The sequence below is a fragment of the Poromitra crassiceps genome (assembly GCF_964638095.1).
Source record: "Poromitra crassiceps genome assembly, chromosome: 22".
Taxonomy (NCBI): domain Eukaryota; kingdom Metazoa; phylum Chordata; class Actinopteri; order Beryciformes; family Melamphaidae; genus Poromitra; species Poromitra crassiceps.
Window position 1 is genome coordinate 11,047,781 of NC_139647.1, and position 18,313 is coordinate 11,066,093.

The 18,313-nt window shown below is 40.8% G+C and overlaps 1 protein-coding gene across 1 annotated transcript; it reads right to left on the reverse strand.

The window, feature by feature from the left end:
* Window positions 1-1,331: 1,331 nt before the first annotated feature.
* sft2d1 (SFT2 domain containing 1) lies at window positions 1,332-18,047 on the reverse strand. Its single transcript, XM_083658708.1, has 8 exons — window positions 17,854-18,047; window positions 13,784-13,870; window positions 11,589-11,677; window positions 9,138-9,219; window positions 7,943-7,978; window positions 7,781-7,839; window positions 4,498-4,527; window positions 1,332-1,938 (listed from the first exon to the last, which is right to left on the reverse strand). The coding sequence occupies exons 1-8, from the start codon at window positions 17,917-17,919 to the stop codon at window positions 1,899-1,901; spliced, it is 489 nt and encodes a 162-aa protein (XP_083514834.1). The 5' UTR covers window positions 17,920-18,047; the 3' UTR covers window positions 1,332-1,898.
* Window positions 18,048-18,313: the final 266 nt, after the last annotated feature.

Genomic DNA, 18,313 nt, shown 5'->3' on the forward strand with positions numbered 1-18,313 from the left:
TCCAGGTGTGAGCAGGATCTATGGAGGAGAGTATACTGGAAAACATCAAATAGATCATTTGATTAGAATTACAATCTTTAAACTGATTATTTTACTTCACTTACTTGTACTACTCAATGAAACAGTGAAGGGTTGCATAGAAAACTGCCCTTGACAACACAGGATGCCCCTAGTTACTCTTGAGCATCATTTTCATGATGAATCGGATCAGGAAGTGGATGAGGGCACAACGTATTTAATTTCAAGCACATGCTGTGGCGTAGGGTCCCTCCTCTCTCTTACATAACAGTGGATTAGATGGAATGAACAGGAACATGGTTGGACTCTGCAGCAGATTGCAGAGGTCAGGGTCTTTCAAACTTGGGTGTAATCCATAAAAAAACAACACACATGCTCGATGGCGGGCAAAGAGAACCGATCACGAAATTCCCAAATTATTTTATCCGCAGGCTCAGATTACTTTGATGGCAGTAGTGCCTGGGGATTTGTCTCTCTGCCAAGTTAGTTGAACAAGTACTAGTGAAAGGAGATTTTGTCCGTGCTAATCCCACCACCATCACATTATACAACCATCTAATGAGAATATGTGGGGGCCGCACAAGATGTGGAGACCGAAACACGCAGTAAAAAAAAAAGGAAAAAGAGGCATGTTTGTGAACGTGGATTAAATCCCAAGGCTAATAGGGGCTTCCATCATGTGGGGAATGACATAAAATGGCTTTAAAATCTTTTGTTCACTGTAAAGCAATGACCAGGCCCATGACCCCTCTGCTAGATTACCCATGGGCTAATCCAAAGGTTTTCTATATTAACCCACCTTCTCATCAACATAATGGGACCATCCGCGCAGCAGATGGGGGTGGGCCGAGGACGGTATGAATCTTCTGGAGGGTTGTCATGACGACCGCATCCTCGGAGGCTGTGCCATCATGCCGAACACAGGGAACCCGACTCGAGCTATACTGGGTTATTAGGTCACGGCAAAATTACAATGCTCAGAGAAGCAGAATCAACTGGGTCACTGCTGAAAGGGAATTGGATTAGAAAATGAGATCTAGTTTTGAGGTACTCTGATGAGTCAAGGAGGGGGAGCAGGTGTAACCCCGTATACATACAGCACATGTGGAAGAGCTACTGGGCTAGACGGCAGTGCAGTTCTTTGTCTCTTTGCCTGAGAACATCCCAAATGGCCCTGGATGTCATATCATATATATACCCCCGAGTATTGTCCTTGAAGCAGAACCTCCAGGAAAGTCAATTATCTCTGAAAGATGGGAAATCACAGCATCTTTTATACATCACTGCCTTGAACACATGGAACACGGAGAGAATGTTTTAATATTACCAGCTCATCCAAATGTGTTTGTGTGTAAGATAGAACACCATTTACAAAGCAGAATAGATTTAAAAAAAAAATCTGATGTCACACGGTTAAATATGTAAATATATATGGTTTGTCGAAATGCCAATAAATCTTCTCAAATAACAGTAGACAATGTAGAAAAAAAGGAAAACAAAACAAAATCAAAATCAGTAAGGCACATCTGTTGATTTTTTTTTTGACAGGCACTGAAAAGCAAACTCAAAATCATTTCCCTGCACTTAAACAGTATAAAATGCTGAAGAAAAACAGAGGAATATTGTTTTTTAAATATATTAAGCATTAAAAGCACACATCTCTTTCACACCAAGAGCAATAGACTGATGATAGGTTGTTATATCATGATTATAGCTACAGACGATCTAGAATTAATGACAAAGGTGAGAATTCACAGTATGAAAGGGCAATGGTAAGAATTGAAAGATATAGTGTATAAACAACATGTATTTTACAGAGCCACTGTGCTTGCAGTTTGCATATTGGGGACCAGTCTTCGCACGAACTGTAGAAAGCCATTCTAACTGAGACAGGAAGTAAAGCATTTCATCACAGCGTCCCTGTGAAGAAAGAGACACTGTATGAATAACCGCTTGCGTAATACACAATATAATCCATCAAGAAAACGAGGGAAAAGGAATGACAAGCATGTTAGTGTTTGTGTTGAATGATCCAGGATCGCACAAATCCTGTAAAGCTACTTAATAAAAAATGTCTCCGTCGTCGGTCATGTGTGCAAAATTAATGCCGTCCGCCCTTTGTTACGACGAAGGCTTGGGTGGGGTTGGTCATGAATAAGTGAGCTTGTTTTGACGGGGGGGGGAAGCACCACATGTGCAGAGCGATGGGGCTCCCTCTCTCCAGGTATAGTGCACTGCACGGTGATGGGGATGACGACGCCATACAAGCCAGCCGTCGCCACGGCAACCGCAGACCCATCGCCTCCTCCGCGCCTCCTGCCGCCGTGGCGCGTGTTGCTATGCAGACTTGGCCTGCCACAGCCAAAGAATTTGGGTGGAGGAGGTGTGAGAGCAGTCAAGGTCAAAAGGAGAGAGGGGAGAGGGGGATCAGAAGCAGGAGGAGGAGGAGGAGGAGGGGCGGGTGGATCGACGGCTCAGAGTCGCTCCTCCCGGTACATTCAGAGAACCTTCAACATCAGAGTCCTCATCTGTTACCGCGGCGACTACTACGTATATAGCCTCAGGTTGGCTTTTTATACCTTCAATGGAGGCTTGCTGCTATTTTTGCTTGTAAAAAAAACACTGCATGAATAAATGATGCGTCTCCCCCACTGATGATGAAACGTCAAGAGTAACAGCCCCCCCCCCCCCCCCCCGGTGGCGCACAGTGGAAAGTGCACATACAGCAGGTTTTTGCCATGGTCTGCAGGCGCGAGGAGTTATAAATAGAGGCAACAACAAGGTAAAAGACATGAAAGGATCAAGACTAACTGGTCATGTGGCGCTGTGGCTAGACGGTTACCTCAGTTTGTTTGATTGACATGGACAGAGACGGGAGAGGCTGGGGGGGCGGGGGGAGTGATTTGAATGGAGCTCAACAGTCATGTGACGTTTCTTGCCCCAGAAGTGAATTCCCCGTTCATTTTCTCCATCGACATTTCGAAAAATATATTTTTTTAGTTTGAAGGCTTCAACCAAGCCAACCAGTCTTCCAGAAAATCGTGAGTGACCATAAAACATTTTCAATGCAAAAACAAAAAATAAAAGTGGGGGGGGGGGAGACACATTTTTTATCTTTTTTCCCTCCATTTATTTTTTGTTTTTGCTGAAAGTGAAATGTGTTATGGTCCCTCACGATTCTCTGGAAGACTGGTTGGCTTGATTCAAGCCTTGCAACTAGTTATATAAGGATTTATTTTTCGAAATGTCTATGGAGAAAATGAATGGGGAATTGACTTCTGGGGCAAGAAACGTCACACGACCGTCGAGCTCTCTTGTGGTATCAATATGCAGTAACTGTTTCCCTGCAATAACAGCATAGAGCTAAATAATCCAATAAAAATAATAATCCAATCCTAACAAAATGAAAAAAAGGATTAAAAGCAAGAGGCTTAAGCGGAAAGGAAAATAACTTGTTGACAAAAAAATGCAACAAATAGGGGGGGGGGGGGATGAAGTAAAGAAATAAAAGAAAATATCACTGAACGAGCAGCGCTTCGACAGTCAGTCCAACAAAGAACGGCACAATTAGCATTTCTCCATAGGAATTTGTGTTTTGGAGGCTGGCACCAGCACACTCTTTTGTCTCGCCTTTTTAGTATTGTTAGCATTTGAGGCTGGGGGGGAGGGGGAGTGAGTGAGGGTGGTGGCCGGAGGTCTCTCAGCTGTCAGGATGGATTATAGGGTCTCCTGAACACACAAGGCACTTATAGGGGGGTGAGGTGGAGAGGAGGGGGGGGGGGGGGAGAAATAACCCTGTTCACAGCTGGGCTGCCAAAACATCAACACACCCTCTCGCTTAGCTTTGGCTGGGGGGACAGCAGGGAGGGGGGGCGCACCATATGGCCATATCTGAGAATTGAACACCTGAATATTGTGGGTTAGCTTAGTGTCTAGCTCTAGAGCATTTTCTAATGTGCTTCGTCTCTGTACGCAATTCATTAAAATGAATTTAAGCTCATCACAAAGCATGCAAAAGCCAAATCAGAGCAGAAATTTTGGGGACATTCTGAGAGCATTACTGCACACAAAAATGATTTCGCTTTGACATCATGGATAAACAAGCCAGTAGCTTTTATATGGCTCTAAAACACAGAGGGGTGTTGTGTGAAACCACAAGCGGCCATTTGTGTGACACCGGGTGCCTGGTCTGCTCCGAGGATTACGGCCATATGGTGGAGATAAACAACAACATGTTTACAGGTGAATAAACAAACATGTTTCCATTCCTTAAAAAAAGAGAGAAGTTGGGCCAGAACAGTACAAGCAGTAAAGAATGTTGTATGCAGCAACAACTAAACTACGTAGAATGGAAATACTGGGTGATACGGTTAATCTACACTTTGATCAAGTCCATGAAAACATTCTCCTAAATCATGCTGATAAACAGCCTTGGCTCATATCACAAGTTACTAGGTCAACATGATGCTGTTGTCTTACCTGGCAAATGGAATGTAAGAGATGCTATACCTGAAAGAGAGAAAGAAGAAAACACCAAGATAAGGAAAGAGTTTACGTCAACAAAATATTGATAGCAGAAGACAGTGATGATCTAGTGAGGAAATATAAAAACATTATTAGACTGAGCAAAATACATACAAGATGATAAATATTGTAAAATCACACTAATTGTATTGCTTTAATATTATGCTTGCTGAGATCAGCACATTTGCCTATATTATTTTGCTCACATAAGATTTGCTCAAGTTGAACGCTAAGATAATCTACACATCAGAATGTGTAAACTGTTGACCAAATGTATTGTCTTTTAACTAAATACATTAAATTAAATGACCACTTCTGATTAAGTTCTTTTCTGATTCTGTGATGATTATCACACAAATGTGTAAACCTGTCAATTTAACGAAGCATCAACATAATGAAAGGACTAATCATTAGGATAAGAGGGATTTTTTGATAGCTGGGCAAGAGGATTAAACGCATGTTATTGTGGACTAAGAGGGTTCACTAATCTGTGCACGAATGATTTAACACAGATTGGTGACCAAACACTACAAAATGTGATGACTGAATGAGTGCAGCTGCAGTGTAGCCAACAAAGCCCCTGATCAAATACCTCAACGATTTAAAATATGTGAGGAATCCGGTACAGTAGTTGAATGATTAACTCCAGGATCTGCCCGGGTATGAACACCGCCTACTTTGAACACCGCTTATGTAGCCTGTAACAATTACAAGACCTTTTACGGCATATGACAAGATTCTGCAAGTTACAACAACTTACAGTTTTAACAACTATACAATATACTATCAAACTATAGTTCCTGTTTTGTCATCCTTCGTACTGTCTGACTGCCATGCTCTACTGAAGCTTTTTTTGGACATTTGTAAATGCACAATTCAGATACTCTCTTACTCTCTTACAGGAAGTAGAGAAACGGAACAGTTTATGAACCCATTTCAAAATAGGCAGCAAATGTTTTGACAATATTCAGTCGGTGCCATCCAGTAGTACCTCAGTGTTATGCGATTACGACGTCGGCTTGGAAAATTGCACTAGTGCACTATGTCCTCTGCTAAGACGGAGCTCGGGATGTGCGACTTGTGGTTGCCACGGTGATGACTGACTCTGAGACGGAGCAAAGCGCAGACAGAAGGGAAGTCAATGTACCCATTTACTCTAGATGTGATAGCAGGATAGTTAAGGCAGACAGTCTTTGCTCGCTGACGTGGGTTTATGCTATGCAGACACCATCCGTTCAGTTGCTGGGGGTATGGGTTCCCATGCGCACACTGACACACTGAAACTCTTTGTCGCTGTTGTGCAAATATGCTCACATTAACCGAACACACAAACGCTGACATGCCAATACAAACCATTGACAGGACTTTTTTTACTCGCGACTATGCTGAAACTCAAGCCCGCTGACCCTACGGCTCGTCAAACTCGAAGCAGTCACGCCTCATTAAGATCGGTTTCAGCAAGTCAAGGTTATCTGCAGGTGTCAGAAAACGTTTTAAGACCAGTTTAATGCTCCCTGAAATTTAATACCAATATGAAAACCCGAAACCAAGAAATAAAGCTGGGGAAATCATCCCATTATCATAAGAACATGGCTATTTATGGTTCTGAACAGTGTAACATAGGGGTGTCACGATACACTCAGTTTCACGATACGATACACAATATTGGGTTCACGATAACGATACGATATTTTAACAATATTTTTTCGCAATCGATTTGTACGTTGAGGGGGCATCCTCCACGCTAATTTGAGTAATTTCACCATTTTCATCCTCCGTGTCTGTAACGTCCCTCGTCTGTTCAAACAAAGCAATGAAAAGGAGAGCGAGCATGCAATCAGATGCAGATCAGTGCCACCATGTTCAGCTTCTTTTTCTCGCAATATGAGATTTAATCTCAACGATACATATTGTCACGTTTTGATATCGCGATATATCGTGGGACGATATATTGTGACATCCCTAGTGTAACATCACTATACTATATATTACTGACTGTGTTCTGTATTAATCTACTGTAAGTAAGTAGTAGTGCACATGAAGCATAGAGAAACTCGTGATTGCATGATTGAAAAAACAATAAGACCTCTAATAACCGCTGATATTTTCATCCTTTTAAGGCCTTAAATTTGCATACTTCACTTTTCTTTTTCTTTTTGAAGGCCTATGAATGCCATCACTGATTGTTAACCTGTGATCTCAAATATAGCCATGGCCGCCCTCCAGAGACCTCTGGCAATGTTTTGACCCTGAAAGTGCAAACAGGCAGAAATACTTGTCCATCTCTAATTGCCAGGACAAAGGAAAAAGGATGCGAGAGCAAATAAATAGATCCACCCTGATCCTGGCGCTGCGTCTTCCTCCACCAGGCCAAAAATACACCTGACCCCTACCAGGAAGCCTGGCAACCTGCCATGCAGTCTCATCACAACACCACTGACTGAACAGCTATGCTAAGCATCATGTCATTGACTGCTCAGAGGAAACTAGGGCGAATGTTAATTAGGGCTGCAATGAATGATTATTTTCATTGTTGATTAATTAATCTGTTGATTATTTCTCGATCAGCCGATTAGTTGTTTGGTCTATAAAATGTTAGGAAATGGTGAAAAAATAAAGATATTCAGTTTACTGTCAGGGGAGTAACGAAACCCGAAAATATTCACACGTAAGAAGCTGGAATCAGAATTTTCACTTTTCTGTACAAAATGACTCAGATCGATGAATCGATTATCAAAATAGTTGGCGATTAATTTAATAGTAGACGGCTAATCGATTAATCAAATTGTTGCGCCTCTAATGTTAATCTAGTCACATTTCTAATATCACTAAATATGTACTTCCGGTTATCATGATATAAAAACCATGATGACATTTCCTCCTCAGAGTAAGAACGGTGCTTGGTCTTGCACAGTCCAATCACAATCAAACAATAGATCAATTACATCTAAAACAGTAATCCCAAAGAATATATATATATATATATATATATTTGTTTAATAGGAGGCAGATAGGTGCAGTGTGCAGTGTTGACAGTAATGGTTTAAGTTGAACCATTTACAGGTGTTTAGCCCAGCACGTGGCCAGAGCAGTAAGTCAGTTTATCACCAGCCTGCTCAACTGCGCAAGCCGAAGCAGCTGGACCAAAGTTCTCTATCATGTGAACGAGTCTTCATCTGACTAGACGTGACCGGCAAAATAACTACTTGTCGACTGTAGTTATAATTTAGACACTTACCATGTCATTGCCAAGAACTGCAGAATACAGAAGATGATGGCCAGTCCCTTTTTATCCCACTGTATGATGACACACAAAATAGTTATGATATTACATAACCATAATTACATAATTATGATATATTATACATAATTTGTTTTAGTCTGTTTATAGCCTACTTACCCAAAACACTGCACAAAGTGTTAAGATAAGACAGAGCTGCGGGGGAAATGCAAAGGAATGGTAAATATCTTGCAGAATAATATAAACCCCTACAGTATTAATCACTTTTGCTATGAATTGATTTCCTGAAACGTTTTATAGGAACATTTAGATTTTAACCAAAACAAACTCAATGAATCTCCCAACAGTTTAACTGCTACAGCTACAGTTGTGTCGTCTAGATCAGTGACCTTATCTAGTGAATCCTTTAAAGGCCACATGGTTGGAGTTTCAGATCTTTAATTGAACAGGACCTTAGGGTACAGACACTTGACCCCCTCAAAGAGAAGGTCAAAGCAGGTCAGAGGTCGCGTTAGACTTTCTCGTTGTCCGTCATTTTGATGTCATAAAAATGCCATCACCATCTGTTATAACCTGTCATTTTAATTTGTTTTATGATCATGAGACATGGCCTATCTATAATAGCATTTAAAGCTATCGATCAGAATAGCATTTAATATACAGAACAGAAGAACAAACTTCGATGATGCACTCAAGAGAGAGAAGATGAACAGAGACACTGACTTTTCATGTCAGCAGCACACAAGCAGCATACACAGGGTGAGATTCTTCTATAAGCCTCTAGGGGTTTGTCTAAATCTCACCTGCACAATCTGCTTCTTCTTCTCTTTTGTTGTTGTGTTTCTGTTGCTTTGTTTTATTGTGTAAATAAAGAGATAAAGAAAGCAGTGACAGCAGAGCGCACTAAAACACTGCGGCCATCGTGCCTAAACAAGCACATATGAACGACGCAATCTTACAGAATTAGACAATTATCCTGGTCCGCATGGACTTTAAGTGGGTGCTCGCTGGAGCACCCAGCGAGATCAGGAAATCAGAGAGTCTTGTTGACTTCTGATGATGATCACTTCCCTGGGAGAAATGTTCCCCCGGCTTAAGTGGCGCCACCGCGCTGGTAATCCCTCTCTCCAATCTCTCAAAATGACAGACGGACTTCAGATTTTTCCGTCATCGTTTAAAAAAATGGGTAAAAGAAAGAAAATATTCAGTTAACGCAACCACTAAAGCAGATACAAATAAAGTATCCTCCAACACCTTACGATATACACTAAAACACAAACACCGGTTGATGTATTTGGCCCAGCTAAAAGCACAGGGAAACGGCAAATAAATACTAAAATAATAGACTATTTACCAGCATAACAATGGTCGCTATCAGTCTTGTTGGTTCGAACATGCGCTTCAGCTGTTTTAATGGTCCCATCAGGAAGCAGGTGCTTTAGACAGGACAAAAAAGAAAGATACAAGTTCAACATCAGTGAAACATGCTTAGTCCATTGCTGCTTAAAGTGGTAAACCACAAAATTATCCTTTTATACTGTTGGCATCTTTGTTGCTAAGCACTGTGCTGGGGTGTTTCTACACTGCACTTCCCAGATATCACTTGTCAATCAAACTTTTTCATTCGATTTTCTGTTGATGAAGCTCTGTTGATGCATGTATTTGGTGTCATTCAAAAAGGTCATCATTAATTTGAGGTTACTTTCATCACTTTCAGGTATGACATTGCATTGTTACATGCCTTATAATAAGGATTCGGACCCAAGGTCTTAAGCATAACTTTAAGAATGGCTTAAGAAGTGCTTAAGGATCACTTTAAGAATCAACACAAAAATGTTGAGTGTGTGTGTGTGGTCTTTCTGCACATCTAAATAAGCATAATGAGTAAGTACAAATAAGCTGCATAAGGCCTCCCACATTAGAGAATTCATATTCTGTGTGTATATTATGTAAGTTGACTTTACAGCCAAGGTGGGCTTTAGAATAGTGTGCACACACGCACGCACACATGACGTCAGAATTTTGTGGCCACACCACCACAACCAAATTCGTCTTGTCTAACATGTTATACAACGAGTTGTTACCATTTAAATGAGGGTGTTAATATTTCATGTCCTACGCCTACACCGTGATGACACATTCAAAACCTCCAACATCCTCCTCCTATCCATCCCTGTAACTAAACCCTGTGTGGCAGAGATGCACGCATGACGTCGGTAAAGGAAACCAGACAAAGGCTTTTCTCGCTAACAGGCAGGTGGCGCTGGGCTGAGCTGAGCGGGAAACGGGCTGTGTGGAGCGTCACGACTGTCAGACGAGAGACAGGAGTTGTCTCTCTCTGCTGACGCAAGCTCTTTCTCCTGGATCTGCTGTTGTAGAGAGCTGGGCTGCTGCTTATCAACTGCTCAGTGTGAGAGGAACACGCATGATGACCACTCCCACACTGCTGCTGCTGCTGCCGATACATTCTGCAATCAGCTGTGTCATCATCAGTGGTCTAACGGTCACTGATGTTGACATGGAGGAAATTCAAAATGTGGTTCACGTCCCCAGACCTCTTCGCTGACTTTGCATTTTCCAAACTCAGTGATTTTATAAAACATTTTGGAAATCAAACGTTTTTTTTACACTTTTAAAAGCAATGTTGGTCTTGCATTAGCCTATTTGACTGGGACTTGAGCAACTAGGACTGCAATAAATCTAATTATATCACTGAGGTCTAGCAAATGCTGTGTATCAGCAGCTAAAGAGTCTGGCCTGCTACCATCAGAAATGCGGAACCTAAGTTAGATCCAAGGCCGAGTTTTGTCTCTTCAACACACTTCCCTAGAAAAACTATATAAGATCACGTTTATATATATCTATATCTATATCTATAGATAGATAGAAGTATATAGAAATATTTAAATATTTTACCCTGACATTGTAAAGACAAGTCACAGCAATAACTCCCTATTCCACTACTGTCGGCAGCAAGGTGAAACCGATGGTCTTACTGTAATGCTTGCAGTCAAAGTCACGTACAATAGCAAAGCTTCAAGTCCCTTTAAATATGACACTGTCATGCATTAGTAACCTGCTATGAAAGCAGAAGGGGATAGGACCCAGGTTAATTTACTTGCAACTCTAAACATATGACACCTCAAAAAAAGAGAGAGAGAGAGAGAGAGAGAGAGAGAGATGGCCCTGTCCTGAAAACATAACCTTGTCAATATTTTAATAATTCAAGCTTTAGAGTTAGTAGTAGGCAAATAATTTGAACGCAAACACCAATGACGAGACCACTCATCAGGGGAAGTTAGCTAAAGAAACAGCTAATAAACAAGGACAGGTGGCTAGCCTATAACTCGTTGACTTGTTTGGTTATCCATTACCCATTGACTTTGAAGCACGCCACACAATTAAGTTTAGCCACATTGTGCATCATTAGAAACGGATGATGACTTTGCATGGCTCCCCAGGCAGTGCGTTCCAAACCTAGACCAACAGGCAATCAAGTGCAAAGGTAGATTACAGGTATAAGAGGTATAATCCCTTTGAGACAGTCTTGTGATAAAGGGCTATATAACTAAACAAGACTACTGTACTGTACTGTAGACTAGACTAAGTTCTTTATGTGGATTAAGTCTTCATCGATATCCTGGCAAAATAATTTGTAATAATATCATCATTGTAAAATGATATTAAAGCGACACTGAAAGACAAAACTGATGTAATTGTAAAAACGTTTATGCATGATCCCTCGCCCCCCACAGTGATATCAAGACAATACTAGAAAAGAACCTCAGGACTATGACAGCCTTACCTGGAAAGCGCCATGAGGTTCCCTAGTGTGTAGAAGACGGCAAAGAGCTTGATTCCAGATTTACCGGGAAGGAACAGCAATGCTGTGCCCTGGAAAAACAGAAAATAGTCACCATAATAATAATGACGCAAACATTTGAGATTCATAGATAATAGAAAATGACTAGTACTGTTATAAGCAACAAGCAAAGCCAATCCTGGGAAGATGCTTTGATAAAGATAGTAAACTTGTGTTGCTATTATTATTATACATTTTTTAAATAATTGTGAATGCCATTCTACTAATTCTGAGATCTGACTATAGGTTTAATATGGGCTCCCCCTAGTGCCAGAACACCATAAAGATTTCTCTTTGAAACACTTCCCGAGTGGCAATAGAATCATTATTCTTGGTTCACAATTAAGATCACCTTAGGTGATTAGCAACTAAAAACGCATTTTTATGGTCTTGCTTTTAGTTAATTTAACCGCATTTAATAATTATTTTATATTGTTGCTTTTAATTAATTTATCCGTATGTAATGATTATTTTATACTGTTGTAATGTCTTTTTTATGCTGTGGTTTGTGGTAAGGCACTTTGAGCTGCAATTTACATAATGTATGAAAGGTGCTATACAAATAAAGTTTATTATTATTTGTATTATTAATATTATTATTATTATTAGGTGTGGCAGACGGCTGACATGGTCGATAAACACTGATCAATAATGAGTGTAAAGAGAGCATGTATTTCATGGTGGAGGCCTAAACAACAGAGTCCACTGTGGGGTTTGTCAGTGTGAATTATCAGTCTGCAGTGGCTTCAAGGTGTTATCAGCATTCAGCAACTGTCGCCTGTGGCAAGTCCTGCTGTCTTTTTAACTGCAACATGTCACACTGAAGCGTTTCTCCTTTCACTCAAATGAATCTGTATATTAAGTAATAATGACATGTATTCCTCTAACAACTCCGCAATCACTTTACACTTTAATCTGCAAGTACAATAGAGGCATATGAGTTTGTCTTGATGACACAGGTGAAGAGCCATGTTGAGAACTTGTAACAGTCCATACTGACAATTTACAAAACAGGATACAAAAACAGGACCTAACATACAGCACAGGGGTAGAGTGAAACACAGACATCACTGTACATATATACAGTACTTTTAAACATTAAATTATTTCATAACTTTTTTCCTTATAGCTAGCTGCCTTTGTGGGACAATAAAGGTTTTCCCTTTAAAGGGTAGGGGTATCCATTAATATTACATTTTTAATTCAAACTTTATTACGGACTCAAGATAAACCACAACAGTTCATAGTTCATAATTCAACCAAAAAAAAGGTTAATATGTAGGCTATTTCGCCAGTGTTTTCTGAGCCTGGATGTGTACCGGAAGCAGCTCTAGGTCTTAAATATTCTCATGGCATCATTGTAAGCTACTTGAACTCTATGCATGCTTGCTCTCTTGTAGTTTGACGACAACTGAGCAGTATAAAGTGAAGATGTCTCTGTTTAGAGTCTAAACACAGACATCTTCACTCCATCTGTGCACATACTAAACTTGCGTGCCAGGATATTCACTTGTGCATACATCTCTTGCGGCATTGCCCATGTATATCATAATCATCATTTGTACTGTAATAAAATGTCCAAGATATAATTTAACTATTGCCCCATTCAACTTATAGTGGGCGTACGAGTAAGCCAGAATCCTCACAATATATATCCGGGCACCCCTCTTTGACTCAGCATGACAAACAACTTTTTAAGGTTCACATGATCCAACGATCAATAGACTTGTTTGTCTTAAGATATATTTTGTGCTCACTTGATAAATGTGGACCAGTGTGATTAATAATAATTAGGGGAAGAATGACAATTTTGATTGTAGTTTCACTGGTTTCGCTCTAGTTTTAAATACACATATTCATGGCATCCTGGTCAAAATCATATCTGACTATCAAAATACTCGCAGCTTTGGGTCCAAGAGAGAACATCTCTTCAAATGGGGGTCCGTGGGTCTAATGTGGACTAAGTTTATGTAAGGGTCCTTAATATGAAAAAGGTTGAGAACCACCGTCTTGCATTGTCAGTTTACAGTTGGGAGGGTGAAAAGCGTCTTTCACAACTTCAAAAAGCAGAGACACACACTCACGAGCATTGAACACAGTCAGGATGCCTGTAGCAAAGAGCAGAGACACACACTCACGAGTATTGAACACAGGATGCCTGAAGCAAAGGTTATGAGAAACCATTTCACCCTGCTGCTGTAGCTGAGAGTGGAGGCATCAAGGACCTGGAGAGAACAATGAGAGGATGTCACATGACTAGCCTAATGACCAACCCACAAGACCCACACAGGCTTCTAGTCCATGGGCCAAAGCCCCAAATTTCACTCATTGGTATCACTCAAGGTGGCAAAATGTAGTCACATTTTTTGAAAAGGTACATGTCCATAGATGATATTTTGGTATGATAACCTTTGCTAAGTGGTAGCTTTGTCACAGTTATCAGCACATGAAGTTAACCACCCCCTACAATAAATTGGTATCTAGGCGCTGGTGCATATCCTACTTTAGGCTCATTTTCAGGACCTTTACTCATGTTTTATGAAGGCATGGTTGGTCTAATTTTAAAGGGTAGACTCATAGGTTCATTTAAGCACAGTTGTGAGTTTGTCTAATAAACATAGAGGTCACATGGGCTCTTCAAAGTGTCAACAACATTCGTTTAACCACCATTTCCGCCTAAACTATAGTCTTTATTTGAGCATTATGACATGTAGGAACATCACTGACACAAATAACAAAACCTGAAATACTCACAGGACTGTAACAATTGAGGAAATGTATAATCTTCCCATATTATCCCACTATGAAGGCTGATTGTGGGATTTTGATGGGCCCGGGCCAGAATTTTCACTAATTGGTACCATCCAAGTTGACAAATTCTAGTTTTGTATTTTGAAAAGGTCTGTACCTTTAGATGATATTTCAACTTGATAAACCTTCCCAAGTGGTATCTTAGTCACAGTTAACCCTCAATGACACCAAACATTGATCCAAAGAAAGAGACAATCTTGTCACTTTATTTGAACAGAACACCACTATCACAAATATAATATTAAACAGTAAAAAAAAATCTTACTTTTTTCCCAATTTTTTTATCCCCCATTAGTGCTCATTTTTTATTTATTTATCCTGGTTGCTGCTCCACCCTCTGCCGATCTGGGGAGAGCTGAAACTGGCTCCATGCTTCCTCCGAGACATGGGCAGTGTAGCCAGTCACTTCTTTTCACCTGACAGGGGAAGCTTCACCGGTAGGATATGGGACATCCCACGTAGCACGTGGGATGATCACGCTATTCCAATGAGTTCCCCTCCCTCCGAACAGGCGCCCTGAACGACCAGAGGAGGCACCACTTCAGTGACCAGGATATTGCATGTTTTGGTGAGGGGTTCCTATATGAAGGAAACCCCCAGGGGGCACGGGGAGAACATGCAAACTCCACACAGAAAGGCCCTTTTGACGACCCCACCCGGGCGGTGGCCACTCGAGGACATTTGGTGCAGAGCAGCAGGTAGCAAAGATTGTTGGCATCACATACACTGGATGCCGGTGCATATGTTCTGCAGACAAATTATTCCATATTGGAAAGATTATGGTAGACCAGACAATTGAGGAGACCATAAACAAGGACAATCAGACTGCTGGAGGAACCAAGGGTTTCAGCCTGAAAGCTGGTGCAGTCACTTCAGACAGAAGTCAGTATCTGAGGCAGCTCAGGAACATGAGAGGCAACAAGTCCACAGACTGTTTCAGTCATCACGATCTACAGAAGCCCAGAATAGAGAAGGATAGGGCAGATGTGAATGCCTTTGTAGAGCTTATGGAGAAAAGCTGGGTAAACCCTCTAGGTCCAGATCAGTCTAATATCATCAGCCTTTCCACAGGAATTGCTGTGTCACCAAGTCAAGTCGGTCAAGTCAAGTGTATTTGTATAGCCCTAATTCACAAGCATGTCTCAGGACTTCACATAAAATATGTCTAGCTAATTCTAGCTACCACAACAGTAGCAATTACAGTAGTAATAATAACACATTGAACAATCATATGATAGAGAAAGAGTAACCAGCAACCAAGTTCCATGACAAAGTGGGAAAAAAAGAATCTGAAGACATTCTCAGGCATCACAAAAAGAGATAGAGGAAACCAAACACAAAACAAGGAGCTGGTCTTGAAAGCAGATAGAAATATTTTTGGGCATATGATCATTGCTTCGCAAAGTAAAGATCTGCACATTGAAGATGTCCTGGCTCATGGTCCACTGCCTTCGTCACTTTCAATCCAGATGTCTCATTGCGGAAAACCAACAAAGCCGCTGCGCTTGCTAGCGAGTTAGAGAAATCAACATTAGCAGTTGAGGATATTGGAGACACTCATGCTGAAAGATGATGGCAAGACTTTTGGAGAGATTGCTGGTTCTGTGTTGAACCTAGCGTTGCATGAAGGAGAAAGAGTAAGTTACTCTTTCTCTCTCTTTCAGTTACTCAGTAACTGAATAGATGTGGTGTTTGATGTGTACTGGAAAACATCAATCAAGAATGCAGAGAGGTTGTGGTTCAGCAAGTAGCACTCAATGGAAGAACATTGCCCCAGGACACAATGTCATGCAGTGGAGAAAGCTTTTAAGTAATCCAGACAGCAAAACTGCCTTGATAACATTCATCGTGGACCAGTGAAAGCTGCCACAGAACTGGGCAAAGCTTCAGGACAAGCAGCTATTTGCAACCTGTGGAGAGACATGCTATTGTCTCAACAAAACAGATTGTAATGTTGAAGAGCTAAAGTCTTCCCATGAGGAGGCTGGATGACTATGATGATAATGATGATGATGAATAAAACAGAATATGAATACTGTTTAATATTATATTTGTGATAGTGATGATGATAAAGATCATTGGTTAAATAAATGATAAGTTAGAATTCTTGATTTTTTTCTATCACATGTTCTGTTCAAATAAAGGGACACGATTGTCTCTTTCTTTGGATCAACGTTTGGTGTCATTGAGGGTTAACTGTGACTAAGATACCACTTGGGAAGGTTTATCAAGTTGAAATATCATCTAAAGGTACAGACCTTTTCAAAATACAAAACTAGAATTTGTCAACTTGGATGGTACCAATTAGTGAAAATTCTGGCCCGGGTTCATATTCTACTTTAAGGCCCACAATCAGCCTTCATGGTGGGATAATATGGGAAGATTATACATTTCCTCAATTGTTACAGTCCTGTGAGTAATTCAGGTTTTGTTATTTGTGTCAGTGATGTTCCTACATGTCATAATGCTCAAATAAAGACTATAGTTTAGGCGGAAATGGTGGTTAAACGAATGTTGTTGACAATTTGAAGAGCCCATGTGACCTCTATGTTTATTAGACAAACTCACAACTGTGCTTAAATGAACCTATGAGTCTACCCTTTAAAATTAGACCAAACATGCCTTCATAAAACATGAGTAAAGGTCCTGAAAATGAGCCTAAAGTAGAATATGCACCAGCGCCTAGATACCAATTTATTGTAAGGGGTGGTTAACTTCATGTGCTGATAACTGTGACAAAGCTACCACTTAGCAAAGGTTATCATACCAAAATATCATCTATGGACATGTACCTTTTCAAAAAATGTGACTAGATTTTGCCACCTTGAGTGATACCGATATCTGGTCTGGCCCATGGACTATTCCTACTGAGGACCTACTGGGCATGTTCGCCAGAAATACTATAAGCTGATATCTCAAGACACAGAGAGGGAGAGAGAACATAATAAACAGCTAGCTTACTCCATGTCATGCAAAGGCACAGAACATTGCTGAGAACTCAATATAAAGACCATTAAACTAACAAAACCACTGCAAAAAAGAAAGAAATATGTACAGTGACAGTGACAGGAAGAGATGCAAGGCTGCACACGTTTAGTTAGGCAAGAGCTCAACATGTAAGCTCGACGTACAATCAATTCTGATGAGGTCCAAGTCATCACCTTACCTCATTTTGTCCTCCTTGTGAATGCGTGTAAAAAGTAGCAATACATACAAAATGCAACGTTAATTGACAAAATGTGTTATACAACGTGATTTACTGACGAGAGCTAACTTAACTTTAACTTTAATCACCCACCGACTGACGAGCAGGGTGCAGTTTTACTAATTTTAAGCTAAGTGAGTTAAACTATCCTTTGACAGAACGTTAGCATTAGCAACGTAGCACTGTCAGTACCTGTGCAGTGAGACCCGACTCTTCATTTTCCTCTCGACCGCTTAACACACGACGAAGCTTGTCCATCGTTGAGAGCTGGCAAATATTAGCGTTAGATGAATATTGCCGTCCGAAATTCTCTGAAATGTATACCTCCTTTACTTCTAACGTTACTATTTATGTGGCGAGTTGCAATGTTCACTTCCGAGCTGGAGTTTTCTTTCACTACTGACTAGAAATCGGTTTTCCCACCCCCTTTATTTACCTTAACCATTGGCGAGGAAGTAAACACAGACCCCAGATCAGCGTCACTATTTGCAGCTCCGTACAACGCTTGCTGCCTTCAGGGCTGCCGGAAATATGGGCATTTCTAAATGAACGCCCAGACCATACGACCACAGCATGACCACAGACAGTCAATGGAGGATGACTAGTCTCACGTACTAGTCACACCTGGCACTGCGAGACTAATGGATGATAG